At 37.3% G+C, this 19,436-nt stretch overlaps 1 protein-coding gene across 3 annotated transcripts in view; it reads right to left on the bottom strand.

Annotated features, from left to right (window-relative positions):
* RGS17 (regulator of G protein signaling 17) overlaps positions 1 to 19,436 on the bottom strand; it is a 231,173-nt gene that overhangs the window by 56,535 nt on the left and 155,202 nt on the right. For all 3 annotated transcript variants that reach the window (XM_069069634.1, XM_069069636.1, XM_069069635.1), the window contains exon 2: positions 18,251 to 18,394. In XM_069069634.1, the coding sequence (XP_068925735.1) occupies positions 18,251 to 18,369 (119 nt within the window). In that variant the 5' untranslated portion in view covers positions 18,370 to 18,394. The remainder of the gene's footprint in view (positions 1 to 18,250; positions 18,395 to 19,436) is intronic.

Here is a 19,436-nt window from a genome sequence, read left to right as displayed (position 1 = left end):
AGATAAATGGTTTTGATTCCTGGATTGGTCATTTACTACCTTTTGACCTTTGGAATTTCACCTGACCCCACCAAGTCCCATTTCCTCATCTGTAATAGGAACAGAGTAGATTTGATGATTTCTAAGGTTCGTTCTATCTCTAAATCTATAATCCTATGATTATAGATTTTATAATCTCTTTTTAAGATCTCTTTTAATAAGACTGAGTGAAGTTGGAACTCAGGGTTCTAACTTAAGGTGAAATGCTCCCAGATTAGAAAGTAGGAAATAGAAATTAAAATGTATCAGTGACATAGAGGCATTTATTATTTACTCAATGGTCCATGTTTTATCCTCAGAAAGGTATACTAAGTGGCCTGGTTCAGGTCAGGAAGCTGCCTGGTTATAAGTGCACTGGATAAGGAGGTAGATGAGTTTAGTTGAAATCTTAAGTTTATTACTTTCCTCCAGAAAGTCACTTAACCTCGAAAAATTACAGCTTCTTTATTTGTAACAAAGTGCCCTGCCCCACTCAAGTCATTCCTGATCTAAATTTTTGTGATTTTGATCTAAGAAATCTGTCTGGTATTTAGGGGGAACTGAAGATGACTCTTGAGAATTTATGTGTTTGTGTGTGTGTGTGTGTGTGCGCGTGTAGTGAGTCTGTTGATACTAAAATTGCTTAGTGGGGGTGGTGGGCAAAGTGAAAACGGGGCCATAAAGGATGTTAACACTAGAAATGACAGAAGAAATTATCTTGTCTAACATCAGAACATGAAATTGAGAACCTGAAACCAAAACAGGTAAGTTAAGTGACTTGCCAAAGGTCACACAGCTATCTGGTATCAGACCCGGGACTGGACAAAGGTCTCCTAAATTCAGCAATAAGTTTCATACATGAATGAGAACATATAATTGTTCGATGTCAGTCATAAGAGGACCTTACCGGATCTTCTTTCTGTAGGAGAGGTTAAGATTAAGGCATGAAGGAGGAGAGAAAAAGGGAAGAGAAAGGAGAGGGAAATGGGTGAGGGGTAAAGAAGGGAAAGAAACAGAAAGAAGAGAAAGAGAAGGTTGAAGACAAAGAGGGGAGAGAAGGAAAGAGGAGAGAAAAGAGGAAAGGAGGAGAGAAAAAAGAGGAAAAGAAAAGGGGCAGAGAAGGAAGGGGAGAAAAAGGAAAGAAAAGGAGAGAGGAAGAAGTCATAAATGAAACCACTACATTTTAGAGCTAATATGTGGTCCTTAAAGGTGATGGATCTCTGAACTGGGAGTAGGGGTGCTGAGCTGTAGCCTTCCCCATTGATTATTTTTGTTTGTATATTTCCTTGGAGAATTTATGATTTTTAAATAATGTAGGGTATCTTTAAATATAAGACAGCCACTAGAAAGGATTAGAGCCTCTCAACAGATAAATACTTCTAAGCATTAAATATACATTATCAAGTGCTATGCTAAATTTTGCAACAAAGTTTTGAATAATGTAGTGTTGGAAATTATAATTCTAATATAAAATTTAACAGAATTATTATACAATCAACTGCATATTCATAGAAAAGGATTTAATCTTCTTACTTAGTAAAGAAAGAACAAATGAGACTTGGATTATATCCTAAAATAGCCATGCAAATTGTAACAAGCCTAAAAGACATAGACCCTGAAAGAGAGTAGGTCAGTCCTAAAAAAAGAAAAGACTGTGGGGATTTTAGTAAACATAGAAGAAATACCCCACAGTCAGTAACACATTTCCATTATATGCACCATATTGCTATGAAACTGGTAGGTTGTGAACCAATGGTAGCATTTTTGTAAGCCAATAAATATTTTGTAGGATACTAGACTTTCTTTTTTGAATCTATCAAAAATGTTGCCCCAGTGACTAGTTGATTTTTCAGAATTCCTCTTCTTACCCCTATCTGACCCCCAACTGCCATATCTCACTAGGGTTCTCCTAAAAGAGAGTTTTAAGGCAACTAGGGAAATGCTGGCCTTAACTCTTTATCCCATGAGACTTGGTATACATGACAGTTTAACATTTTAATGTACCCTCTGGCTCATCTTTAAGTGCTTCCCCAGAGAAATCCATGAGGCAAAAAAAAGACTAAATGTACAAGAATATTCAATTCTCACAAGGGTTGCTACATGCAAGGGGGAACAAAATGAGTTACTTTATGCACCCTGGGGATTTGATTCCATCCAGTAAAACAAAAGCATATGTTATGTGGAAGGCAGAGGGAGCCCTTAATTTCCAGAGTACGTCTGGAGGAGGAATGCTAGGCTTTGGGTTTCCAGACTGAGTGGGGGTGTCAGAAGAGGCCATCCTGATTCAGAGGCAGAAATACTCTTTTTTTTTTTTAAGTTTAGGGATCTTCAAATAACTTTATCATGAGGGCAAAAGACATCAGGAACACTGATTCTAACCTGGTTCTTAATCACAGGCATTCCTAGAATGTTAAAACCAGAGAGGACTTTAGAAATCATCTAATCCAATCCCCCTCATTTCAAAGATGAGCAACTTTTGTGATTTCCCCAAGGTCATGTAGTTAGAGTCAAAGCCAATACTAGAAACCATAATTTCTGATTTGTAGTGCCTTTTTCCATATACATTGCTTCCTGAAAGAAAAATATAATAAATACAATCCATACCCTTATTAAGGGAAGGGAGGAAACTTACTTTTTTTTTTAAGCAATCGGGGTTAAGTAACTTGCTCAAGATTACACGGCCAGTTATTTCTGGGTATGGTGCTGAGTATCTGAGCCCGGATTTGATCCAGGTCATCCCAACACTGGCCGCCCCTAGGAAACTTACTTTTGATAAGGTACAAACGAGGGGTATAAATCAATTGTGAATTCATAATTTAATACTTTAAAGGCAAAAGATCTCATCAATGGACATTCTTTTCACCAATACAGATTGCAACCCCTCTATCTTACTCAGCTGCTGTGGCTCAAAAAATTAATCACTCTGTTGTCATGCTTCTGCTGATGAACACCTCCTGAATTCAGCTAGATTGCTTTAGAGGTGGCAGACAATCCTTTGCTTATCTCATTCTCTAAGGTAGGAGGTGGTGCAATGGATAGAGAACTGGACCTGGAGTTGGGAAAACCTGAATTCACATTCTAGCCTCTGACACCTATTGGACGAGTGACCCTGAGCACATCACTTAACCCCATCTGTCCTCAATTTCACCATTTCTAAAACAGAGATAACACCAACACAGCCTCCCAGGGATGCTATGAGAATAACAATGAGATAATACTTGAAAAGCACTTTGCAAACCTTAGAGCACTACATAAAAGCTAGCTATACTTAGTTGTTACTGTTAATTACAGCCTTTCCAGTTTGGTAGGAACTCTTAAAGTCTTCTAGCATAACCTTTGAGAACTCTGTCATCTCTATCTAATGATTTGCCATTGTATTAGGATGTCAGTGGAGTTATTAAGTCTTAAGATCATAGATTTATAGACAGAAGGGACCTTAGCTGTCATCTAACACCCTCATTTTACAGATGAGAAAACTGAGGCTCAGGGAAGTTAAGACTTGAACAAGATTGTATAGGTAAGTAGCAGTGTCAAGATTCTAACTTAAAACATCTGACTCCATAACCAGGGTTCTTTTGACTGTACTATGCTGCATCTTATAGCAGTATAGAATGATGTACATTTTCATATTTATAACATCGAGACTACAACAATAACAATAGCCATAAATAAGTGAAAAAGAGAATGTAGTAATGATAACTGAAAAAAATAAATAGAACTTCAACATCTATTCAATGACTAATGAGACATAACCTGGTAGTTTGGACTATACAGTAGAAGCTTACCATCTTTCATTGACTGTCAGAAGACAAATCCTTATATTACAAACACAGAGCTAGAAATATCCTGGAGAATTTAATTAATAAGCTATAATGGATCCAGATTATTATATATCATACTATTGTCAGTGATTATCCACATATAACAGTGAGTCATAAAGCCATAAATATATATCTATATATTTTTACATATATATACTTTATCTAACATATATAAAATAATAATTAGAGATGATATTTTACACAGTACTTTAGAGTTTGAAAAGTACTTCACATATTCTCCCACTTGATCCTCACAAAATGCCTATCAAATATGTACTTCATATATTTTTACTCTATTTTTTTTTTTTTTTTGCTTTTTGGAGGGCAGTTGGGGTTAAGTGACTTGCCCAAGATCACCGGCTAGTTTTTGTGTTAAGTTTCTGAGGCCGGATTTGAACTCAGCTCATCCTGACTCCAGGGCCGGTGCTCTATTCACTGTGCCACCTAGCCACCCCTATTTTATAGATGAAATGATTTGCCCTTGGTTGTACAATCACAAAATATCAGAGACAAGACTTGAAGAAAGATCTCTTCTGACCTCAAGTACCATATTCTTTCTTCTGCTGTATGATACAAAGAGACTAGTCTCTAGGACACAAAGAAGAATGTCATAGAACACAGACCATGACTTAGGATTTACTAACCTGGGAAATTTCAGGTGGCATTATCCCTTTTCATTTAAAGTAGTTGCCTATTCTTACAATTTAAGAAGTATCATCTAAATAGTTCCACCTGTCAGATGGCTGCTACTTGAATAACACTACGGGAGCTTCATCCTTTAGCTTAGGGCTGTAGAGATTCAAATACCAGAGAGTAGTATTTTAGATTTTTATGAGTCACAGGTTGTTATGAATTAAGACTCAGAACAATTTACAAGAGGAATGGATAGTAAAGAAAAATGAAGGTGCTGAGTCACTGATTTTGGGGAGTGGTAATGTATAAAAAGGTGCTGGAGACAAATTTCCCTTAGTTTAAGAGTATTGCGGGGTGGCTAGGTGGTGCAGTGCGTAGAGTGCCAGTCCAAGAGTCAGGAGGACCTGAGTTTGGATCCAGCCTCAAGACATTTAACACACACACACACACACACACACACACACACACACACACAACTAGCTGTGTGAGCTTGGGCAAGTTACTTAACCCCAATTGCCCTCCAAAAAGCAAAAAAAAAAAAAGAGAGTATTGCTAAAGGTTGATTCTAGTGATAAGATGGCAAGAATCATCTTTGGTATCTTAGAAACACAATTACAAGGCAATCTGTTTTTATCATTTGATACATGATGCTCACTTGGATGAATATTGGGAGAAATTTCAAGACTGTCTCTTATAGGATTTTATTAGGAAAGTAACTCCTCCATGTACTAAATATAGTTTGTCTTCTTAGAAATATTTTCGCTACTGGATAATAATGTATGGTACCTAGAAAGGCTCTGGTCCTAGGAGACTTAAGCAATGACTGTGGGGATTCAGTGCAAACTTTAATACTAAACTGGGGATCATTTCACTGGAAAATGATGAAACATGCATCATTAGGTAATTTGTTGCCTTTGGAAATACTGATTATAATGCCCTCTCCCCCAATTATTTAGTGGATAGGTGGGGGCAGAGGAACCTGAGAAGAATCAATCCCAGATCAGTCACTGATACACATGCCTAGGGACAACACTTCATTGCCTCAGTGGATGGTATGGTAGTGTAGTGGCAAGAGCTTGGGACTTTAGAGTCAGGGGACACCTAAGTCCAAATACTACTAGTTTAGTAATCATGGACATTCCCTTAACTGCTGTAAGCTTGTTTCCTCATCAGCAAAATGGACATAATATGTTCTCCATGTTCTTGTAAAGACCAAATGAGAGAATGTATGTGAGGTGCTTTGCAAACCTTATGATGGGATGCAATATCACCTACTGCTGTTACTGTTAGAGGTAAAGCAAAATCTCATAGCTCCGAGTGCACTTCTAAGGTTCAGTTTCTGCTTTCTTAATGATCTATCTCTCCCACCCCACAAAGAAGCAATGCAAAAATGTCTACCTATTACAGTAGTTTATGCTACTAAGGTTTTCCCTAAAAGCTTGTACTTGTACATAGCAAAGCATGGTAGTAACCATGGGTTCTTACCCATACTGGGATGTACAAAAAGGAAATGGTAATAACTTGAGTATAATTTTCTAAAAATCTTAATGCAGCTTCAAATGGCGTGAGGCCATTTGGAACACTCTATACAGTATCAAATTAGTGATAGTTCAACAATCCCATAAGTCCGGATCCTTAAAACTGCTTTTTGTGTCATGGATGCCTGCTGAAGTCTGGAAACCCTTCTCAGAATTATATTTTTTAATGCATAAAATACATAGGATTATAAAGTGAACCAAAGGTCAGTGAAAATAAAGATGTAACTTTTCTTTCTCCATCCAAGTTCATGGACTCCTGAAATTTATTCTGTGGAAGTATGTGGACCCCATATTATGGACCTCTGCCAATAAGTGCTGATACTTGTCTAATATCAGATATAGACCTCCTCCAAAGATATGTTTTTTTTTTCAAAGAAGGCTTATTTCACTTTCCTGAGGCTAGCATGAGGCATATAGATGGTGAATGTATGATTGCAAATAACTTCTGCTGGAAATCTTATGCATCTGTTAAGCAGGCCATTTAGAAGCTTCTGCAGTGGAAGGACAAAGATTCTTCTTTGAAGATCGAAATCTGCTGAAAAGTAGAGAGAGAAGCCTGAAAAGAGCCACCAATCCAGATGGAATACTTATGTTTGAAAAGAGTGGTGAGGGTAGAGAGCAAGGATCTCATTTTCTCTGCTGTGCCAAGACAGCTAGGGATCTGGCAGTAGCTACCAAGCTGACAAGGCTTGGAGTGTAGTTCTGGCTATAGACTGTGTATCTGTCATCCCAACAGCAGCCTGAATGTGGATCGGCTCTTTGCCAGAAGGCTGGTCACAGGGTAAGGAAATATTTTTTTGGCAAAAGAACTCAAGAAACTGTCTATTAGGAAATCAAGGGCTCGTGATGGCCTCTGTGAAAGGAGTGCCCACATTGATGAAATCAAGCTTCCTTAAAGTATGAAGTGTATATGGTGATTGGTAGCTGAGAGTGGGAGTATGTGGGGAGGAGGCTGGGAGGACTGGAGTGAGCTGTTGACAGGAATATTCACTCTCATCATTCAGTAGTTGCTTGAGAGCCAGTGTCTACTGCTTGCAGCAAAAAAGAAAAGACAAGGTCCCTGCCCTTCAATCGAAATTCTAGTTAGGAAGTCAAGTTACACATGCATGAAATAACTACAGAGTAAAAGCAAGAGCATAGTATGTATAATTTATACACATAAATGTAAGCCTGAAGGATGGAATGCAATGAAACTTTAATCAGAAGGCAGACAGCTATAATCCAAGAGAAGAATTCACTGAAAGAAAATGATCAATCAGCAAGCATTTATTAAGTGTTTACTATGGTCTATGCACTGTGCTAGACACTGGAGATAGAAAAAAAAAAAAGATAAAGCAAGCCCTACTCTCAAAAGATGGCTAAGTTGAAGGGTTATGCTTGCTGGCTGAAGTTAAACATCTATAAAATATGTAAATGAAGATGTCTGTTTTTTTAATTAAATTTTATTTTTTCAATTAATAAGCATTTATTTTATGTTGCTCCTACCTCACTACCCTCCTACCCTGCCTGAAAAAAAACCAAATAAATAAAATACCTGTAAAAAATTGGCATAGTCAAGTAAAAGAAATTTCTACACTGATCTCATCCAAAAATGTATGTTTTGTAATACTACCCATCTCCTAACCAAGAGGAAATGATAGACAAATATTTCCTCTTGATTAGAAGGTGGGTAGCATTCTTTATCATTTGTCCTCTGGAATCAGGGTTGGTTTTTTAATTTGATCAGAATTCTAAAGTCTTTCAAAGTTGTTGATTTCTACAGTGTTTGTGTTATATATATATATATATATACATATATACATACACAAAACATTTATAAATTGTTCCTCTCATTCTGTTCATTTAATTCAGCATCAGTTCATAACATGGCTTCCCAAGTTTCTCTGAAACCATCCTGTTCGTTGCTTCTTATAACACAATAGTATTCCATTACATTCCTAAAACTCATAAATTTAAAATTTATCATAAATTTCATAAAATCATAAAATTTTCAAAAAATCATAAAATTTATCATAAAAAATAAATAATAAAATTCATAATTTGTTCAGCCATTCCCTAATTGATGGGTAGCTGCTTAGTTTGTAGTTCTTTGTTGTTGAATTGCTTCAGTTGTGTATGACTCTTCATGACCCCATTTGGGGTTTTCTTGGCAAAGATACTGGAGTGGTTTGTCATTTCCTTCTACAGATCATTTTTTGAGAAAGTGAGGCAAACAGGGTTAAGGGATTTATCCAGGATCACACAATCAGTAAAAATCTGAGGCTAGATTTGAACTCACAAAGATGAGTCTTTCTGACTCTAAGCCTAGCACTCTATCTACTATACCACCTAGCTGCCATTTATGGTTCTTTTCTACCAGAAAAAGAGCTGCCACACACACACAAGCCCACACACACTTAATACATACATCATTTTCCTCTTTATTTGATCTCTTTGGAAAACAGGGCTAGTAATGGTATTGCTGGGTCAAAGGGTATGTAAAACTTAGTAACTACTTGGGCATAATTTCAAATTGCTTTCCAGAATGAATGTACCAATTCACAGCTCTACTAACAGTGCATTAATGTACCTTTTTTTTCCCTGAGGCCGCATTGGCACCCTAGGTTACAATTAACATATGTTTGGATTTATAGAAAGCCAGAGCTTGAGGGAGGCATAGGAATGATTCAGAATTTAGGTCCAGAAAAGGGGAACAACTTGCCCAAATGCTGCAGCTTGCTATTGGCAGAGCCAGAATGTGAGGCCAGGTCTTTTGACATCTATTCCAGTGCTTTGCCTATTATCAGTAAACAAATATTTATTAAGCCCCTACTATGGGCTGAACACTGTGCTAAGCACTGGGGATGTGAAGGATGAAATGACAAGTGCAAACAAAAGCACTTATGGTTATCACATAAAAAGGGGGACCTGGAGGGTAAAAAGGTATCATTATTTTTCCAACATAATCCAAGAAGGCGATAATTTGAATATGTGGCCATCTTGGTAAATATGTACCCTAATGTAAGTGAATAAACTCTTTTCTGTTCCATTTTAGTTTCATGTAATTTTATATATTCTGAACCAACTTGACAAATATTTGTTTGTACTAGTTGCTAATAAAAAATGTATAAACCATGGCTCCTACCCTTCAACTTATAATGTAGTTAGAGATACGGTACATACACAAATAATATCCTTAAATTTAAGAGTTTTGTGACTTCATCAGAGTATGCACTGACTTCAGTGGTAAATATCTCACCCCCTGCCATGAAGGCACTAAGATCATTTTACTGAGATGTAAGAACTGAGGCCCCTCACTTAATGGTTATCCTTCTAGGAATGAGCCCCTGTAAACTTAACTAGATGGCTCCTTCAGATGACAAACATACAAGTCTGTCACTAGACTTGTACTCAAAATCTTTCCAGTTTTATAGGACCTGACAAGTTCTACTCAGCTGGCATAATCTTTGAGAATGTATGGTTAGTTAATCAGTCAGTCAGTCAACAAATATTCATTCAATGTTTAATATAAGCCAGGTCAGGAAGGCTTATTTTCATATGTTCAAATCTGGTCTCGGACACTTACTAGCTGTGTGACCCTGGGCAAGTCACTTAACCATGTTTGCCTCAGTTTCCTCATCTGTCAAATGAGCTAGAGAAGGAAATGGCAAACCATCCAATATCTTTGCCAAGCAAATCCCAAATGGGGTTGTGAAGTCTGACATTACTGAAACCAACTCAACAACAGCAACAGCAACAACAATCCGGATAAAGTGCTAAGTTCTGAGGATACAAAGAAGGTAACAGATAATTCCTGCTCTCAAGGAGCTTACTGTCTATACAAACAACTATGTACAATATGTGCAGGATAAATTAGAGACAGCCAACAGAGGGAAGTCCCTAAATTAAGGAGGACTGGGAAAGATCTCTTGTAGAAAGTAGGGCTTCAGCTGAGACTTCAATGAAGCCAGAGAAGTCAGGAGGCAGTAATGAGGAGGGAGATAACTGGAACAGTCAATAAAAATGTTGGAGTCTGGAGATGGAATGTCTTGTGGGAAGAGAGGAAAGGAGGTCAGTGTATTGGATCTCAGAGTATGTGAAGGATGTAAGTTATAAGAAGACTGGGAAGATGGAAAGTGGGGTCAGGTTAGGAAGGACTGTGAATACTGAAGAGAGGGTTTTGAATTTGATCTTAGAGGTAATCTGGAAACGCTAGAGTCTTTTGAATAGAGAGAATGACATGGTTAGACCTCTGGTTTAAGAAGATCACTTTGACAGGTGAAAAGATGGGTTGAAATGGGAGAAAGACAAGGGAAGAAGACCAACCAGCAGGGTATTGTAATAGTCCAGGAATAAAGGCCTCCACTGAAGTAGTGGCAATGTTAGAGGAGAGAAGTGCACTTATGCAAGAGATATCACAAACGTAAAACTGACAAGACTTAGCAACGGATTGAATATTTGGGGTGAGAGAGCATTAGAATTTCAGAAGGATGCCTGGTTTGTGAGCCTGAGTGACTGGGAGGATGGTGATACACAACACAGTAATAGGAAAGAGGAAGATAATGGGTTCTATTGTGGACATATTGATTTTAAGATGTCTATAGGACACTCAGTTTGTTGGAGATGTGAGTCCAGAGGTTTGAAGAGAATTAGATTTAAATATCATTGGCACAAAGATGATAGTTCCACAGGAACTGATGAGATCACCAACTGAAATGAGAGAGGGAGAAAAGAAGAGCCAAGGAAAGATCTTTGGGGGACATCTACCATTAGCAAATGGGACCTGGATGAAGATCCAACAAAGGAGAGGAGAAGAGGTCAAACAGGTATATGGAAAACCAGGATAATGTATGGAAAATCTAGAAAGAAGAGAATATAAAGGAAAAGAGAGTGATTGGCTCCTGGAGGTAATCTGGAAATGCTATAAAAAGACCATGAAGGATAAAGATGGAGAAAAAGTCATTAGATTTGGAAAATAAGAGATCATTGGTAACTTTGGATAGAGCAGTTTCAATTGGATGGTAAGTTCAGAAGCCAGACTATGGAGAGTTTAGAAGAGAGTGAGAGGGAAAGAAATGAAGGCATCAGTTGCAGATAGACTTCTCAAAGAGTTTAGCCACAATATCATGATATGATAGTTGGTTGTGATGTATGGACCAAGTCACCTCTTCTGCAAGCTCTAAGGTATCAAAATAGGATTTCCATGGAGTATTTATTTATAAAAATATCAAAAGTCTACAGAATTAATCAGAATACAATGAAGAAAAATATCTTTTTTTACAGGATAGGAATTCAAAAATTTCCATTCACCATAAGGGATCTTTATGTCAATCTAATTATAATTACAGTACATAAGTCTTAAAAAAAACCACCTTAATTAAGTCTTATATGAGATGAGCCATAAAAGGCCTCCATAGTAACAGTGTTTAAATGAACTGATTTATTCAATGGGGACTCACAACTAATGGATGATTCACCTTGTGTATATGAGACACTTATTTCCAGGGAGTAGTGTCTTCATCACAGAAGCAGACATAGATTTTCCATTTTTTTCCCTTTTTGGGGATTATCCCTTGACTTTTAAAAGTATGCTACTTATTATTTCCACTGCCAGAGAGTCAAAGTATCACAGCTTCAGAGGACAAAATAAAATGCTACTTTGGCACTGTTTTGCATTATAGTCTTCTGTTAAAAATTAGACTCTGTGAAAAATGGAAGTGGGGGTGCCTTACAAAGGGCACATTTATGAAGTGTACAAATTTACTTAGACAGATCTGCCATGTGTCCTGGGAACTCGATGAATAAATGTGTACAAGGAGAAGACAATTTTAGCTTTTGGAGGGCTAGCTGATTTACTAAATACAGTCCGTGACAAATTTCTGAGAAGAATGAGGAATTGAATGCAGCATGACAGTTCTTTTAAGTGCAGAGACCCACTGGTGTCTTTTAGAGTATACAAATGTATATACACAAAGCTATATTTGGCTCACTAGTTGATGTTATTGAAAAGTTTAAAAAAGTTTATATCAAATTTGAAATATGAAAAAGGTACCTTTATAATTTTGAAAGTGGCATTTTAAGAGAGAGAGGAATATCTTCCCTAATGGAAAATTAGAATTTCTACAGTCTAGAAGCTTTTCTTCCTGAACTAACCTATATTCTGAGATCTTTATATTTAGATGTTGATGTTATTAACCTGGGATATACCTCTGACCCTAAATTGAGTACTTTTTAAATACCACACCGTCCCTTCATGGCTTTGATTTTATATATTCATCCAGTGGTCTTCTGAACTTAATTTGGTTTCTCAACAAAGGAAAGTTCCCCTATTAGAGTTATTTCATGTGTGTGTGTGTGTGTGTGTATGTGTATACATATATACATACATATATATTTATTATTACTAAATTGGTTTTCTGATACAAACTAAGCTCAGAATGGCTGGGGCAGACTAAGGCAATTTGCTCAGGGCCTCCTTATTACCACTACTACAGTCCTTTTTGCCAACACATGACAACCATGATTGCAGATCTATAGGGCTAAAAGATCAAACCCAGATATGCAAAGGTAACCACACCCTAGAAGTCCTTCCTTTCAGTGCACTTCTCCCTAATCCCCACCCCTTAACCCCCACTGATTTTCTATAGCAGGTAAGTTAGAGATGAAAATGGGATAATATGCTATAAATAGGTATGGAGACAAATTAACACAGAATATAGAATTGATGTTTAGGTTTATGGAAATCAAGCTTAAAATGAAATTTTAAAATTCTGTTTTCTTGAATTCTATTGGATACATTTGATCTCTATGGTTGTTACAACTGTCAGTGGTCTAGTCTGTCCCAGCTATGTATAGGAACAGACTGATTAAAATAAAAAATGAAGTGAGATGAGTCTGAAACCCCTACCAAGCCAGTCTTCCCTTACGAGAAGGAGGAAGCAACTATAGGGGCGATCTAGTTCATTAGACTCAAGGACACCATTATAGACTAGGTCTTCAAAAGAATAAATCCCTTTGGCAACCAGAAATACTTCGGTTATATGTTTTGACTAGAGGAAGTAAAAAGGCAGAGCCTTTAGCTCTATGCTAAATCATAGAATGTTAAGAGTTAATAGAAATAGAAATCATCTAATCTAGCACCTTCATTTTACAGATGAGGAAACTGAGTCCCAGATAAGTAAACTGATTTGCCCACACGGCAAGTGAATAGCAGACTCAATACTTGACCCAGATTTCCTCTGTCCGTCTCATGGCGGGAAGTAGGTGATTTGATCTGAGGTCTAGGTAGTAACCTTCTTGAGGGAGTAAATCAGGGTAAGTATTACAGCATTTGCAAAACATACCCTCTTCACTCACTTCCACCTTAGTCAATTTTGTCTCCACAGGAGAATTGAGTCAAGTATCAATAGCCAGAGACATATTTTCCAAGCCTGATAATATCAAAAGCAATAGCAAAAATAAAAGAAGGACTTGGGTAGAAATGGGAGACTCCAGGCATGTAATATAGGGGAAACAAATTTAGGGATTAAATTTTGACTAAAACAAAAAATATCTTTTCTCAGCCCACAACCCATTGGTATACAAGGCTGATGTAACATGTTTGTATTTATTAGCAGTATTTCTCTAGCACTATATTTCCTTAAAAGGAAATAAAATTCACTAGATGACAGCTATTTGTTTTCATAAATGACAATTACTTCATAATCTGAATCCTAACTTTTTTGAGTCCCTAAATTGCATTTTTCATTGTTTCTTTTTGTTCTGAGCCTTTGACCTAGCCTGGAAAATTTGAAGAACATTTCTCTTTTTAAAGTCAGAAATACTTTTAATGAAACAGTTTTTCCCAGTCAGATTTTAAAAGTAATGTTATTTTAAAAAATATGAGTAAGAACTGTTTTCATTTACAATAAGTTGCCTTATTCTTTATTTGGTAAATGTTAAAAGAGACATTTGGCTTAAGCCATCTTTTCCCGTTCCCTTCCCCTCTTCGTTGCTTGTATTATGAACTACCTAGTTACTACCATCCACATGAGAATTTGTTAATTTTTGTAATATGAATTGGGCCAAGGCAGGGAGACATAGATACTCTTCCTCCCTATCAGATACATTGGCATAAATGTTCCGGCAATTGAAACCAAATTCAACTGAAACCAGTTCGTACACATTGCTTGACTTTGAAGAAAGAAAATATGGATCAACATGGCTTAGCATCTGTTAGGAATATTGCAGGGGGCATTGGGTTTTTTTAAAAAAATTATTTATTTTTTTAGTTTTTAAGATTCTTTTCCACAAGATTTTGAGTTACAAATTTTCTCCCAGTCTCTCCCTTACCCCCACCCCAAGATAATGAGCTTACTGAATACCCCTTCCCTCAATCTGTTCTCTCTTATATCCTCCCCCACCCCCCTTACTTTCTTGTAGGGCATGATGAATTTCTATACCCCATTGCCTGTATATCTTATTTCCCAATTACATGTAAAAAAACAATTTTTAACATTTGTTTTTAAAACTTTGAGTTCCAGATTGTTTCCCTTTTTCCCTCCTCACCCACACCCACTGGGAAGACAAGCAATTCAATATAGGTTGTACATGTGTAGTTACGCAAAACATTTCCATAGTAGTTATATTGTGAAAGACTAACTATATTTCCCTCCATCCTATCCCACCTCCTACTTATTCTATTTTCTCCTTTGACCCTGTTCCTTTTCAAAAGTCTCTGCTTCTAACTACCCTCTCCCCCAATCTGCCCTCCCTTTCATCATCCCCCCTCTTATCTCCTGGGGGTATTGTTGTATGGAGTACACACTCACTGTAATGTAATAGCACTTTTTAGGGCCACAAATGACCATTTTCTGGATATTATGCTAGCAGCTTAGAAGAATGCAAAGAGGGCTCCAAAAATCCTGACTTGCTCCCAGGGATAAATTATGTGTGCTAAAAAAAATCTGATGCACCCCTAATCATCTTTTATGAATATAATAAGTACATTACTCACCAAATATGTGCCAACTGTATACAATCTGGAGACTATTTCTTGACATTAGACATCATGGCTCTATATCTGTCAGGGATAATATAGAAAATCTATCTGCAAGTAAATCTAGGTAAATCTACCTTTAGGAGGTTGGACCTAACTTTATGAATCTATGGTTCTAAATACAAACTTGTTCTAGTTTTTAGAGAGAACTAAAACTTTTTGTGTTTTGGTAGATTTGTCTTGGAAAGTTACAAAATCTAATTTGAGCAGAAAAATAAGGTAGTCTATTGGCCACTGAAATAAATGATTCTGGTATATGGCATTGAGCAGAAAATGAGGAGTGTGACTTTAATTCTCATTATTACATAATCATTACTTAAGTAACAGTTCACATTTATATAATGCTTTAAATTTTTCAGAGTGATTTATATATGTTATCCCATTTGAATCTCACAATAGCCTTATGAAATACGTATTAACTATCATCCCCATTTCACAGATAAATAAACTGAGGCTCGAAGAAGTTAATCTCAGGTCCCACAGCTAGTGTCAGAGATAGAATTCAAACTCAGCTCTTCCTGATCCTAACACTTTATCTATTATACTTCAATGCCTCTTATGAGCCCTTGTAGCTGTAACAATAAAAATGTTAGCAATTCTTATCTACAATACTGAAAAAAATGTCCTTCTGTTACTATTTCTGTGAGTTACAAATAAATCCATCAAAAGCAGAGTCTGAGCCTAGCAACACAGGAATATATGAATGCCAGACACTTCAGGTCAGTCCCCTTTAGAGAAATACCATTTTTGTGATCTAAAGTTGGAAATAATCCATAAAATGTTCCATTGAACTATAGAAGAGCAGTATCATTTACGCCGCCCCCCCCCCTTTTCTGGACATAAATAATTGTAGTAGGTGTTTCTATCCACTCTTAAGATTTATTTTCCTTAATCTTGAAGCAGTCAGATTGTGTCAAGGACACATAAATTATACCACCTCCCCTCCCCGCATTTTCCTAGTAATCAAACATTTAGGAAGTATGTAAAGCACATCTGGAAATCACATAAAATTATTTGGATTGGCACAAAGGTGCCATAGAGATTAATGAAGCAGTCATTTCTAGACCAGACTAGTGCTATGTCATCAACCAGAAATGGCTTTAAGTCACCAAATCCTACTTTTCTTTACATATTACAGTACCACCAGCAACTGAACACAAAACCTCCATAAATTTCAAAAAACCATGGAGATACTCCTGCAGACCATGTTAATCACATAATTTAAGATGACTCCCAAGCATGAGACTTTCTTAAGGATCTCAAACATAATCAAAGTGGTCCAAAGAAATCATAATTCAGACCCAAAAGTTGGTCCTTTATCCTAGAGATCTTCAGGTAAATTAGGGAGGGGTCATCCTGAAGACTTCATAATAAAGTCATTACTCCAGGGAAGATCCATTCAGTCCAGAACTCTCTGAGTATTTCAACTGAGAAAATGAAAATTCTTATTTTGACTCTGCAATCCACCTGAAGGTGATTTAGACTTTTGAAGCTAAAATGGAAGGGTAGAAGGGTTTGGAGTCAAAAGACCTGCATTTAAATCAGAACTCTCTTACCTATGACCTATGACATTTGACAAATTGCTTTACTCCTCTGTGCTCCAATTACCTCAGCTGTAAAATGAGAATGTAGACTAGGTGAAGTGTTAAGGTCCCTTTCATCTCTACGTGTATGACTGACAGAGGTGGTTGGGTCATAGACTTTTAGAGTTAGAACTTAGGGAGGATTTAGCCTTGCCATTTTAATGCACAAATCAGGAAACTAAAACCAAATGATATTTATAGCCAGGTAGTGTGACCCACCCACTAGACTATAGGCACCTGGACTCTTCCTCCAATGCTCATTAGGATTTCCTGACCTACCTATCTTGGCTTAGCCTATATCCTGGGCTGTTCTGGAGCCAACTTGAATCCAGTCTTTGTTAAATTTTCAGCAAGAACATTTTATACCTTGAAAACTGATGGGGGTGGCCAGGTAGCACAGAGAGTAAGAACACCAGCCCCAGAGTCGAGATGACCTAGGATCGAATCCAGGCTCTGATACTTAGCACCATACCCAGAAATAACTGGCCGTGTAACCTTGAGCAAGTTACTTAACCCCAATTGCTTTAAAATAAAAAAGAAAGAAAACCAGCATATGCTAGAAATCAGGGCATGATTTGTTTTTGTTTTGCTGATTGTCTAGACTTAAGAAAGTGATTGAGAAAAACATGAATAATTTAGATTAAACTTAAAAGTATGTTGTGTGTACATTTTTTCTGGAGAGACAGTTGTTTACCAGCACATATCTGTCTACATACCAGCTAATCTACTCCTAAGGAACAAGTTAGCTTTGCACAGTAATACTGGGTACACACTTAAAAATTAAACATGCAGTCACTGGAATGACTGTTAGTTAGGAGACACTGAACTGTTAGAGAATCATTCTCTTGAGGGTACCTTCATGGCCTGGAAGAATTCAAGTACTTCTGGGTAGATGTACCTTTCTCCTAGTACAGAGTTTGTATTCTTGGTGCAAGATTATGCATTTATTTTGGATTATTTATTTGAGTGTTTGGTGCTCTGGAGCTGTTGTCATATCTTAGAACTTCCCTCATTACCTTCTTGTCCCTAAAACACTGCTTTGCCATGCCCAGCCCCTTCTTTTTTCATAAATTCCTCCTGGTGTCTCTGTCTGGGGGAGGGGCCCAGACTGAATAGGCTTCATTCCCCTTTGTGCTGTGGTTTTCTCAGGAGTGAATGCCAAGTCTTCCCACCCTCCACTCCTTTGCAGCTTCGTTCTGTGTATTATCTTCCTCTATGAGAATGCAAGCTTCTTGAGGTCAGGGATTGTCTTTCTTTTTGTTTATTTTTGTATTCCCAGCATTAAGCACAGTGCTGGATGCCTGCCTGTTAGACATCTCATCCATTTCTTTCAGAACCATAGCTAAGTAAAAAAAGTACAGATTTTTCTTCTCCCTACCCCAAGATTAATTTTACATTCCCAGATGAAGAAAGCTCAAATTTCTGCAGTTTTTACATCTCTCATTCAACTGAGAGTAGCACTATCTTTCTTAATTCTTATTTGTGAAAAAGAAACATCTTTTCTTTTATTTAATGGGCTTTAGGGAGCTGGAGAGATTAGAGATCTATCAGAGATACCTCTGTGAGTCCAGAAACTGGCATGTGTCCTCTCTTGTTATTTACCTAGCTTCAATATGCTATCAAAGAGATAACATAACATACCACGAACAGCTGCAGCAACAGCACCAACAAAAGCAACATGTGTTGTTGGGCCTCTGGTTTCCAGGTGCTTGAGACATAGCAGATGTTCCTTCATTTTGGGACTGCTGCCTTTTTCTCATTTCAGCTCCTTTGGTACCCAAGTGGCTGCAAGAAGAAAGACAGAAGATAGGGACAGAATTAAGGTAGAGTGAAATTAAATGTGCAATTAGACGCAGAACTGAAGAAACCATGCCCCTCAAGTTGCAAAGAAAATGCATTTTTCAAAGCAAGGATCCTCAGGACATTTCATCAGGAATATTTCAGAAATCTGGGGGCTGATAGCTCTCATTATCTGTGACTCAAAGAATAATAAACTAGCAGTGGTGATAAGGCAAATGAGATAAGGGATCGAATCCTTCCACTTCCTTCTTTGCTCAACAATGATAAAACCTTTATGAAAGATTTTAAATAAATTTTGGGAGTCTATCTTCTCTATTTCTTCACTTTGTCTGTGGTGGGGTTAAGAGTCAAGTGCTCTTCATTTGGCTGATATTGCTTAAGCCAAATTGCAGGAGACAAAGATAATCTCAGAGAATAACAATAACTAACATTTCTAAAGCAACTATTATTTGCCTGGCAGTGTGCTAAGTGCTTCGCAAATATTTTATCATTTTATTTATTTACACCCCATTTTATTTTTAATTTACCCCCATTTTATAATTAAGGAAACTGAGGCAAACAGAGGTTAAGTGACTTGCCCAAGGCCACAAAGATAGCAAGTGTTTGAGGTGGTATTTGAATTGAGTTCTTACTGACTCCAGGCCTAGCTGCTGTGCCACCTAACTTTCTCCTTACCCTTATTACCTTCTTTAAAATCACCTATCTCAGGGTGGCTGGGTGGCACAGTGAATAGAGCACCGGCCCTGGAGTCAGGAGGACTTGAGTTCAAATCTGGCCTCAGATACTTAACACAAAACTAGCCACGTGACCTTGGGCAAGTCACTTAACCCCAATTGCCTTCCAAAAAGCAAAAAAAAAAATCACCCATCTCTCTTTCACTGGTACCACTGTCCCAATTCTTAGTGCTAATTCCCTGTCCCAAGGCCTTGCTATACTCACTTAGCTATCAATTGGGCATGTGAATACCCATAAAGTAAGAGACGACCATGTCAATTTGCATTGTTACTGGGAACTCTTCAAAACTGAA

The sequence above is a fragment of the Petaurus breviceps genome, unplaced genomic scaffold (genome assembly GCF_028583685.1).
Source record: "Petaurus breviceps papuanus isolate PSGF00001 unplaced genomic scaffold, PetGlider_PUasm1.0 90784, whole genome shotgun sequence".
NCBI lineage: Eukaryota > Metazoa > Chordata > Mammalia > Diprotodontia > Petauridae > Petaurus > Petaurus breviceps.
This window is presented reverse-complemented; position numbering and strand designations above follow the sequence as displayed.